The sequence below is a fragment of the Labeo rohita genome, chromosome 23, assembly GCF_022985175.1.
Source record: "Labeo rohita strain BAU-BD-2019 chromosome 23, IGBB_LRoh.1.0, whole genome shotgun sequence".
Lineage (NCBI taxonomy): Eukaryota > Metazoa > Chordata > Actinopteri > Cypriniformes > Cyprinidae > Labeo > Labeo rohita.
The window spans coordinates 26,605,194-26,616,554 of NC_066891.1; the positions used below are offsets into that span (position 1 = coordinate 26,605,194).

Consider the following 11,361-nt stretch of genomic DNA (forward strand, 5'->3'; position numbering starts at 1 on the left):
CAGCAGCTGTCCGGGTGGCTGGTCTCAGACGATCTTGGAGGTGAAGATGCTGGATGTGGAGGTCTTGGGCTGGTGTGGTTACACATGGTCTGCAGTTGTGAGGCCGGTTGGATCTACTGCCAAATTCTCTGAAATGCATTTGGAGACGGCTTACGGTAGAGAAATGAACATTCAATTCACGGGCAACAGCTCTTGTGGACATTTGGTCAGTGTACATCACATTGTTTCCACTAATAATTGTTAACATATACTATACTAACATCATGTTGTTTGGCATAAAGCATTGCTTTGCAGTCAAAAATACCTTTTTGAATACTTTGTACAACTATTGAAATACCATATGGTAATTACTTCGATACAATATCATGATACTGATCAAAGTGTAATGTTATTAGAATATCATTCAATTCAATCAGATTGTAAAAATCATTCTAGCATGTAGTTTTCTCTGTCTTAAGAATTAAAAACTTTCAGTTTCAACATGTAAGATATGTTGCTGCATGAATAGGCATACATAAATGCTGCAGCAGATCTAGACAGGTGGTGCTGGGGAGGCGGAGGGTTTCAGAGGAGCTCTAAAGCTCTCCAGCTCCAACTTACAGTATAGTAAATGCACAACCAGACTATTTAAATGTTGAGCAAGCTCTGTCATTGGCTGCAGAATCAGCAGAGGCCAATCAGCTTGTGCCATGTAGTAAATGATGTGATTGCTAGCAGATTACATGTAAGGGACCTATCAACTTGCGCCATATAGATTTTTGTCTGAGCTAGATATGTTGTGTGGTTAACTTAGTCATAATAAGCAATAATTGTGACTTGAATAAAAACTGACTAACCATTTTACAGTGTCATTTTATTCATCTTATTTTTTAACACAAAAGTAAGCCTATGGATAAGACCTCTGTTTCATTCAGTGTATTCATAATTAAGATAATACATTAAAATAATATGGTAAGACACACCAATTTGCAATATCAAGCACCAAAAATAGCTGGACGCGGATGGGACTGGAAGCCAGACCCATAAAATGTACAAATGGCTGTGCTCACTCTTACGAGAAGAAAAGGGTTGATAAATTAAACAGTCTGGCTGGGCTGTTATTGTCAAAAATACAACTTCCTGTCAGTACCCATAGACTTGTGGTTAGTGCATTGACATATAGTGCAACTACACTCACAGCGACCCGAGTTTGAATCCCACCTCGTGGTCCTTTGCCAATACTGTTCCCCTCTCTCCTCCCAGTACTTTCCTGTCAGCTCTCCACTGTCCTCTCAAAATAAAGGTGTAAAAAGCCCATAAAAATATAAGTTTAAAAAAAAATACAACTTTCCATGTTAAGATCAATTTATTCAGACACATTAGATGTCAACATTTTAATGTTATTAAAAAGTCGTTGAAATAAGCACAAAAACTGGCAAATATTTTATCAAAATAACAAGCAAAACGGATTTATAACTACATATAACGTAGTGTCATGGTTAAAAATCCTCAGATTTACATAATTCAAATATCACTTTCAACTTCTTAGAATTTCATGTTATTCCATGTTATTGTAGATACAATTCCCAAGTTCATTTGAGCCTCAATTAAGCCAAATAACATTAGAAAATCAGAGTTTTATGCCCACATTACATTATGAACATTAAAAAGGCAAAACCATTTTCTGTAAAATACTCAGTATTTGTTCACACTTTCCCAGTTAGGAGAAATTCTTGGTGGATGAACCACATTAACTACCCATAAATCTTTGCGAGTTGTTCTGAAGGCCTCTCAGTGTTCTCTCAGTGAACTGATAGGTGAGTTTACGCTTCACTTTGCAGATCTCTCCCGTTCGCGAATAGTTTCGCAGGGCGCGGGCCATTTTCTGGTACGTCATGGTTTTTCGGTTGCCCTTGCGCCTGCCCCACATCTCAGCCAGCTTTTCCTTATTCTGAGATGAGAACTGGAACGTTCCATTGTTAGACTGAACCCACCAAATGCAGCTCCGCATGTCTGGTGTCTGTAGCATCTCATATAAGAACTGAAACAGCCGTTCTTTCCTTTTACCTGGGAAATGACATTGTAAATGTCAAACGTATTTTAGTGACAGCAGATTATAACATTTACATGCCTTTGGCATCTATCTATTGATCTCTGTGCACAATGAAAGCAGTGTTATCAAAGCCTGTTTTGCACTTTCAAATGTCGGATTAAAAATTAGCCTAGTGTATATAGTGAAGTCCAGTTTCTAACAATTTCTGTACTGGATATATTTTAATCAATCGCAAACCATGGAAATAAAATTACAAGGTGGGTGACATGTCGGAAACATGAACAATTTAACATTTGACACCTACCCACTAAAATGATATTCTATGGCTAGATGCATTAACTGCTTAGACTATTAGAACTGGATGAGAAAAAAACTCATAGTACAAAAATAAAACAAAGCAAACTGTACAAAATATGACAAAAAAAAAAATGTAAATCAAAAGTGAAACAGTCCAACAGCGACACCAGCGGGTAAAGGTACAGCGGGAGTTTTAACAGACCCCCTAAAGCATGCAGCGAGTTTGGTGGGGGGTAATTGAGAACGAATGGGGAAAAGTCATGTGAGAGGAGGCAATGCCTCCAATGTGATATGATTGGATATGACTGGTTATGATTGGTTATGACTGGTTCATACAATAAATCCCAACTCGTGTTTGTGCGCATTAGCTAGTGCGACTAGCATAAAAATGTAAATTGGTCTAATTTAAATCTGAAAAGCAATACTGATTGTGTTAGCAATTCTGTGTCTTACCTGAGAGTGGCGCTAGAGCCAGCGAGTCATACGCAATCTGACCCTTCATGTCAGAAGTCGGAGATGGTGGAAATTCTTGGCAACCAGAACTGGTGGACAGCGAATCTGAATCACTGTATTGGTTTCTGTCATACTGGAAGTGTCCCTAAAACATAGACTATTGTTAATAACAACCATGAACAGGTCAATCTTTATTTACAAAGCTGCATACAGTCTTGACTGTAATATTACAGTGTTTACTGTGTGTCTGATGAAACTTACCCACTCATTGTGACTGGACTGACAGAGCCACATCTGCTGCTGCTGCGGAGGCTGTTGTTCATGTGTCTCATCTGTTGCTGGTACTCCACCATAATTCCATTCATATGTATAATGTCCAGGCCAGCTGTTTTCTATGGAAACACATCACTCATTATTATCACATATGCTCCTTGCTACAATCAACAACACACACAGGCCGTATGAAGATATTCATGGCTATATTGTCATTGTATTTGATAGTAAAATACAAACTTTCTCATATCCAACTAAAAAGGCAGCTAAATATATATCATGTGTAGGCTGATTCCCCTGAAAATACTGTTTCTCTGTATTTTTAAAACATTGCTGTTTGTTTGAGCACCCAACCAGCCTGATATAGCAACAGCTCAACCAATGGTGTGAGTTTGGGGGCAGGGCTATCTGTTTGACTGACCAATGATGGTTCTGGAAAAGGTCATTTTTGCAGCTCAAAACACATTTTAATTTTTGTTTTTCTGTAGCATTTTCCAAACATTGCTGTTTGTTTGAACATCCGACCGGCCTGACATACGAAGAGCTCAACCAATGGTGTGAGTTTGGAGGCATGGCTATTTGTTTGAGTGTCCAATGACAGTTGTAGTGAAGGTAAAAAATAGTTTAAACACATTGTGACTGAGTTCAAATAAAATTTTGAAGCTCAGAAATTACACACTTTACAAGTTTTGTTTCTCTTTAGCATTTTCAAAACATTGCTGATTGTTTAAGCATCAGACCAGACTGACCTAGCAACAGCTCAACCAATAGTGTGAGACTGGGTGCGGGGCTATTTGTTTGACTGTCCAATAGCAATTGTGGGGAAGGTAAACCTGTTTAAACACAGTGTGACTGTGTTCAAACTAAATTTTGCAGCTCAAAAATTACACAACTCACAAGTAAGTTTTATTTTTCTGTAGCCTTTTCAAAACATTACTGTTTGTTTGAGCATCTGACCAGCCTGACATGGCAACACCTCAACCAATGGTGTGAGTTTGGAGGCTGGGCTATTTGTCTGACTGACCAATGGCAGTTGTGGGGAAGGTAAACCTGTTTAAACACTATGTGACTGATTTCGAACTAAATTTTGCAGCTCAAAAATTACACAATTCACATTTAAATTTTGTTTTTCTGTAGCATTTTCCAAACATTGCTGTTTGTTTGAGCATCTGACCAGCCTGACATAGCAACAGCTCAACCAATGGTGTGAGTTTGGAGGCGGAGCTATTTGTTTGACTGACCAATGGTAGTTCTGGGGAAGGTAAACCTGTTTAAACACTGTGTGACTGAGTTCAAAAAAAATTTTTGCAGCTCAAAAATTATACACTTCACAAGTAAGTTTTGTTTCGCTGTAGCTTTTTCAAAACATTACTGTTTGTTTGAGCATCTGACCAGCCTGACATAGCAGCAGCTCAACCAATGGTGTGAGTTTGTGGGCGTCGATATCTGTTTGACTGACCAATGGCAGTTCTGGGAAAGGTAAATCTGTTTAAACGCTGTGTGTTCAAGCAAATTTTTGCAGCTCAAAAATGACAAATTTTAAGTTGTGTTTTTCTGTAGCATTTTCCAAATATTGCTGTTTGTTTGAGCATCCGACCAGCCTGACATAGCAACAGCTCAACTAACGGTATGAGTTTGGGGGTGGGGCTGTCTGTTTGACTGACCAATGACAGTTCTGGGAAAGGTAAATCTGTTTAAACACTGTATGACTGTTCAAACTACATTTTTGCAGCTCAAAAATTACACACTTAACAAATAAGTTTTGTTTCTTTGTAGCATTTTCAAAACATTACTGTTTGTTTGAGCATCCGACCAGCCTGACATAACATCAGCCCAACCAATCGTGTGAGTTTGTGGGCGGGGCTATATGTTTAACTGACCAATGGCAGGATGCTCAAGGCAAACCTGTTTAAACACTGTGTGACTGAGCTCAAACTAAATTTTCACAGCTCAAAAGGTACACACATCACAAGTAAGTTTTGTGTTTCTAGCATTTTCAAAACATTGCTGTTTGTTTGAGCATCTAACTACCCTGACAGGGCTATCTGTTTGACCGTCCAGTGACAGTTGTTGGGAAGGTAAACCTGTTTAAACATAGTGTGACTGAGCTCAAACAAAATTTTTGCAGCCCAAAAAGTACACACCTCACAAGTAAGTTTTTTAATACTAAATTCCATGGTTTGTACAGTTTCTCCTCATTAAACTTTTATCACCCATGACATGGAATCCACATCCTGAGACACAAATAAAACAGCTTTGTCAAAGAGGAAGTTACTGACCCTACAAAACTGAATGTGAACTTCCATTCAATTAACAAAAGAGAGAAGTGGTTATTCCCTCAGTGGTCTATTACGTAGTTTTAGTTCTAGTGTTTAGTTGATTCTCAATCGCTTACCTGCCATGCCGTGTCCCTGTTGATTTCTTCTCGGCACACCTGGTGCTGACATCACCTCCACCGAGTGCTCTTGCAGGTACTCCTCAATCATATCAAGGTCCAGGTTCCCAGACGACGACTCTCTAGGGCCCAGATCTTGGAAGTACTGAATCTGTAGGTAAGTCAATAGTGTTAGCAAACACTGAATCAGATGTAGTACAGACAATACAAATTGTATAAGAGACAATCACTTTCTTTCCTTCACAGAAGAGCATTCATTGAAATCTGAATGTTACATATTATTGAAAACAATAATATAACTACCCAGGAATAACTTTATAGCTTTTTAACATGAATATTGAAAGGAAGTTTGAATTTGAGACTTTGAAACAATTTGCCTGACTACTACATTTAGCGTCCTCAGTAAAATTAGTTTTTACATGCACCAACAGACATATTTGCATTGTGAGTTTGTGTACGCATTTTAGTGGTAATACTTTGCCTCTGTTTTGACAGTTCTTTGTATACTGCATTTACACCCTGTACGGTATTTTGACAGTACTGTAAAGCCACACTTCAACTTAATGTCTGAATCTCATTGCATTAAACAACAAAATGTCTAAGCATCATTAAGTGCCATTTACTTTACTTCAACACCAGCATACTTTCCATACAAAACAATATTCTTCACATATTTTTAAAGTGGTGTAAGTCAGTTTTTAGAGTCACTTTTTTTTCCTTTTTCCTGCATGCATGTGTTGATGAAATATGAAACTATATTGACATAATGACTATTCCATCTGCTTATTAAGGTGATATTACTTCCAGCACACTCTGTGATGCTTAAATATGTCAAAGAGCCATTTTTTAAATAATAATAAAAAAATCATCTGTCATGCATTTGTTTCCCTTTCTGTCAAACAAAAATAAAAATCAACAATACTCACATTTTCAAGAGTCGCCAACATCTGAAAAAGACAAGAAAAGAAAAAGAAATGTCAGATGAGTACAAACACCTAAATGTGACTCTACATGGCTACACAGAATGAACGGAATGCTGTTTGCATGCAGTTTGACTACATCAAGTTTTTCTGAAACATATTTCACAACTCAAGCGTTGAAACTGAAAGAGTAAAAAGAAACAGCCAAAACTCCTGTAAAATAAATAAGCATAAATAACTGCAAACACAGCAGAATTTTGAAAGATACTGTAGATATATGAATATCCAGTTACCTCAGTGCAGTTCCAGTGAATGAGACGACTATTAGTGTATCACAATAGAAAAGTGGAAAAGACTGTGACTGCTGAACAAGAGCGTGAAAGAGAGGGTGGAACCGTACATCACCTGTAAATGTGCACCTGTTGCCTGATCTGCTCCTTTTATACCCTCCCAACTGTCTCTCTGTCTGCTTTCCCCTCCTCCTCCTGGAACCATAACGTTGAGCCGACCTTCCAAATGCAAATCTCTATTAATCAAACATTCATCAAGGTTTAACGGTATAAGTCTTTAGTTTGTCTGTGTCAAAGCCTTCTGGGCATGCGTTGTTACGTTGCGTCCTAAAAGACGGGATTTCACTTGTAACTGCCATAGCGATTGTTGAGGTAATTAGTTTATTACACAGATCAAGATGAACTCTTTTCCCCCCCCTGTCTGAAATCCTGCTAAATCCTACTGTTGACATGATTCTGGATGAACTACTTGAAAACCGCTGAAGGAGATACTTACATGTTTGTTTAATGTCAATTCGTGTAAAAATAAAATCACATGAACTGCTTTGTTGATGCGTGTGAATCATGATCTTCCTGTTCTGTGGTCAGTAAAGCTGAATGACGGAACAGTAGCTTGAAATCATATCAAAAGATTGAGATTCTACAGATTCTAATGTTTTTTTTTTAATATTATATCAACAATGCCATACTAGTTTCCCATGGAAGCCCTTTTATACCATGAAATAAATAATAAAAAAGGTTATTGCGACTTATCTCACAATTCTGACTTTTTTTTCCTCAGAATTGCGTGATACAAACTCGCAAATCTGATTTATTATTATTATTATTATTATTTATTTTTTTTTTTTTTTTAGAATTGTGAGATATAAACTCACAATTGCGAGTTATAAAGTCAGAATTGCGAGATAGCAGAATAGCTTTTTTCCCTCCTCATAACTGGACTTTTTTTTGTTTGTATCTCATAATTCTGAGATGATGATTATTTAAATGATTATTTCTCTCTATTCTGAGTTTATATCCCGCATTTCTGACTTTATATCTAACAGTACTGACTTTATAATGAGATGTAACGAGATTGCGAGATGTAAACTCAAAATCGCACGAGAAAAAAGTCAGAATTGTGAGATAAAAAGTCGCAATTACCTTTTTTTTTTTCTTCAGTGGCTGAAACAGGCTTCCATAAGTTTCACCAATATAAATGTATTAGAATACATAATACATGCTCCCTTTTAAATGACTGGGGTCATTTAGTTTTTTTTGAAAAGCATATTTATATATTTACTTGTCAAAAGGTATCAGTTTCCACAGTAATATTCAGCAGCACAACATGTTTCTTGAGCAGTAAATCAACATATTAGAATGATTTCACTGACTGGAGTAATGATGCTGAAAATTCATCTTTGCATCACAGGAATAAATTATATTTTACATTTTATTAGAAACCTGATATTTTAAATGATATTTCACAATAGTACTGTATTACTATATTCTATGACTCGGTGAGGCATAAAATATTTAAGCAACTTCTTTCAAAAACAAAGTGAAAAATAATCTTAAAACCCCCAAAATATTGAATATTAACACACTTTCTGGAATATACAGTCTTTAGACATAAAATGTTTTCTTTTATATCATGTTAACATAGAATTACAAATATTTTATATTTAATATGGTATTTTCTATTGTATAAAGCATTGTATTCTATTTTTTACGTTTGAATATTTAGATTTTATCTTATCTGGAGCCCAAATGTATTGTTGTACTATACATAGTTTTTAGTAGAGCATTGTTTGACTTGAGTTGAGCTGAATTGAAATTGAATAGATAGTTTTATAGATAGATTTGGTCTGTACATATTTGGTTCCCGCCATGGTGCAGTATATAGTGCATGCGCTCATGACGCAATGTGAGTCCACTATCAGATCCTGTTCTGATTCCCCCTTCTCTCTCTCCCTAAAAAGTCCTGTCTATATTTACTTTCCGGTACAATAAAAGAATTGTACAATGGTACAAATTAAAACACTTATATATATATATATATATATATATTTTTTTTTTTATGGTGCCTGAGGGTAAAAAAACAACAACAAAACAATTTTTTTTTTTTGAGAAGTTTTTATTAAAATGTTTTATTCCATGTTATTATTATAATTCCAATACTTTAATTAAAATGGTCTAATGTGTGTATCTCATGATAACATCATGATAACATCCTTTTGACTGAAAGATAAAAACATGAAAAACTGCATACTACACACATGGCCTGTGGTGGAATAGCTCTTTTGTGACATAAAGTTTGTTACTGCATTGGTTAGACATGGGGAAGTACCTATCCAAAGCATAGCGTAGCAGGAATGTACACCTCAGAGGAACAGAGAAGAGGATTGGAAAGTGAAATGAGGAACAGCTTAAGGCCTACTGTCAGCGCACGCTTACAAACTTTCTGGTAAACCCCGTTTGATACACTTTTTATCAGACACATTTTTTTTCTGTTCTCCAGATATGGCCTGAGTCCCTCAGTGCTGTTTCCACAAGTGATTTTGTCAGCAATAAAATTATTCTCGGCCACCAAACCCTTTGTAAACAGCATTGTCAGGCTGTGTGATTTAAAAGCTTGTCTTAGAGTAAAAAAATAAATTAAAGAGCCTGTAAAACTTGACAGTCAATTGTTGGTTCAACCTCTAATTTAGCAACGAGGTAATAAATGTCAAAAAGAAAACAATTTCAAGGCCACAGCGAATTTAAAGTCTAGAAAAACAGAAGGTTTCCATGAATAGAAGTCAATAACATAGCAGCAAATAATCACTGATCACTACACTGATATCATCTAATTTTAACAATTTAACCCTCTAGAGTCTGAGGGTGTTTTGGGGCTCGGAGAAGTTTTGACATGCCCTGACATTTGTGCTTTTTTTCAGTATCTTAAAAACATATTGTTTCAAAGATATTATTTATCATCACTTAAAGGATTAGTTCACTTCCAGAATAAAAAATTCCTGATAATTTACTCACCCGCATGTCATCCAAGATATTCATGTCTTTCTTTTCTCAGTCGAAAAGAAAGGTTTTTGAGGAAAACATTCTCCATATAGTGGACTTTAATGGTGGCCAACAGACTGAAGGTCCAAATTGCAGTTTCAATGCAGCTTCAAAGGGCTCTACACAATCCCAGCCGAGGAATAGGGCTGTTATCTAGCCAAAATATGTATATTTTTTAACCACAAATGCTCGTCTTGCATTAGTTCTGTGTTCACACATAATGTAGACACTTTGGAAAGGACAAGTGTGACGTAGGTGGAAGTACCAAGTGTTTATAAAGTGAACATGCAAAGCCCCTTACAAAAAAGGTAAAACAACTACGTCAGACGATTTTGAAGTTGTACGAGAAAATGAGATGGAGTTTTTCACCCTACCCTACCTTTTTGAACCGAAGTACACAGAAGAAGAACTAAGAAGCAGCAATGTGGGCAAACACAGATGCGCATTGCAGAGCTAGTGCAAGATGAGCATTTGTGGTTAGCAATGTGTAAAAAAGGTTAAACTTTCTTTTTTTTCAGACGATGAAAGATCGTTTTGCCCAGCCGAAGACACTTATTCTTCGGCTGGGATTTTTAACTTTTATTCTGTAAGTGAACTAATTGTTTAATCAACCCAAAAACATACAAACAAAGCTAATTTCTATGGTTTAAATTGAGTAGGATTTTTATTTTTTACGGTGTTTAAAATCTCTTTGATATAAAAGATCAGTTCTGGTAGGCCTACATGCATCAAAAATCTCTTTCATAGGTACTTAATGTTACATGGTCAATATGATATTCATGTTCTGCCATTATAAACTTAAAAAAAAAAAACTTCTATGACATTAAATATCTGATCACCATATCCACACCAAGCTGGACCTTGAACAAAAACTGTATCTTGTTGCAAAATGATGACACTTAATTTCCTTCAAAATAATGTTTTATTGAATAAAATGTATTTTTCAATATCTCTAGACCCGATTTGACCTTTTATTTTACGGACAAATACAGAAAAAACATTTTCAAAATACCTTCTCAGAAGAACATACGTCATGCATATTTGGAATGACGTGAAGGTGATTAAATGATAACACGGATGGCTGTAAATAAATTAAGAAGTATAAGCAATGATCAATGTATGATTATACACTATACTAATAAATCATCACTGTCACTTTTCAAAAAAGGAAGCAAAAGAACCAGAATGTCGGCATTGTATACACTAATATAGATATGTTTGGAAACTTCGATCCATACCAAGACTGCTTTTTGTACTGTGAAAACAAAGCTTTTTGAAAAACTGCTGTCGCAGTTTTCGTATTGTAGTGTTGACTGAAAAAATGTATTTATAAATGATGAAGCATGTTTAGTCATGCTGAGAGATGCATGTTGAACTGATGTTTATATCAGTATTGTGTCTGTTTCACTTTCACACTGTTGCTAAAGCTTTGTTACCTTGTACATTTTTCATATCACAGTCTGGCAAAGATGACAGAAAATTTACTAAATTGCTGTCCTGTGGCAAAATATGAGGGCAGCTACATTTTAGACCAAACTTAACCAAACATGTTCTCATGCAGTGAAAAAGACAACACGCTGACAGACAAGACAGAGCAGGTTAATTCTGTTATAAAGGTCTCAGCTTTCAAATTTTGTAATTTTTTAAAGAAATTCGAACAAT

At 36.0% G+C, this 11,361-nt stretch overlaps 1 protein-coding gene across 1 annotated transcript; it reads right to left on the reverse strand.

Annotated features, from left to right (window-relative positions):
• Positions 1 to 1,097: 1,097 nt before the first annotated feature.
• LOC127154398 (transcription factor PU.1) lies at positions 1,098 to 6,885 on the reverse strand. Its single transcript, XM_051095893.1, has 6 exons — positions 6,776 to 6,885; positions 6,377 to 6,397; positions 5,451 to 5,601; positions 3,044 to 3,174; positions 2,783 to 2,927; positions 1,098 to 2,046 (listed from the first exon to the last, which is right to left on the reverse strand). The coding sequence occupies exons 1-6, from the start codon at positions 6,863 to 6,865 to the stop codon at positions 1,730 to 1,732; spliced, it is 855 nt and encodes a 284-aa protein (XP_050951850.1). The 5' UTR covers positions 6,866 to 6,885; the 3' UTR covers positions 1,098 to 1,729.
• Positions 6,886 to 11,361: the final 4,476 nt, after the last annotated feature.

Excerpts from the sequence above, each read along its gene's own strand:
- LOC127154398 (XM_051095893.1), bottom strand. The coding sequence starts at position 6,865 with ATGGTTCCAGGAGGAGGAGGGGAAAGCAGACAGAGAGACAGTTGGGAG. Across the intron at positions 5,602-6,376 it reads TGTTGGCGACTCTTGAAAAT|ATTCAGTACTTCCAAGATCT; the intron begins GTGAGTATTGTT and ends ACTTACCTACAG. Across the intron at positions 2,047-2,782 it reads GGCTCTAGCGCCACTCTCAG|GTAAAAGGAAAGAACGGCTG; the intron begins GTAAGACACAGA and ends GTCATTTCCCAG.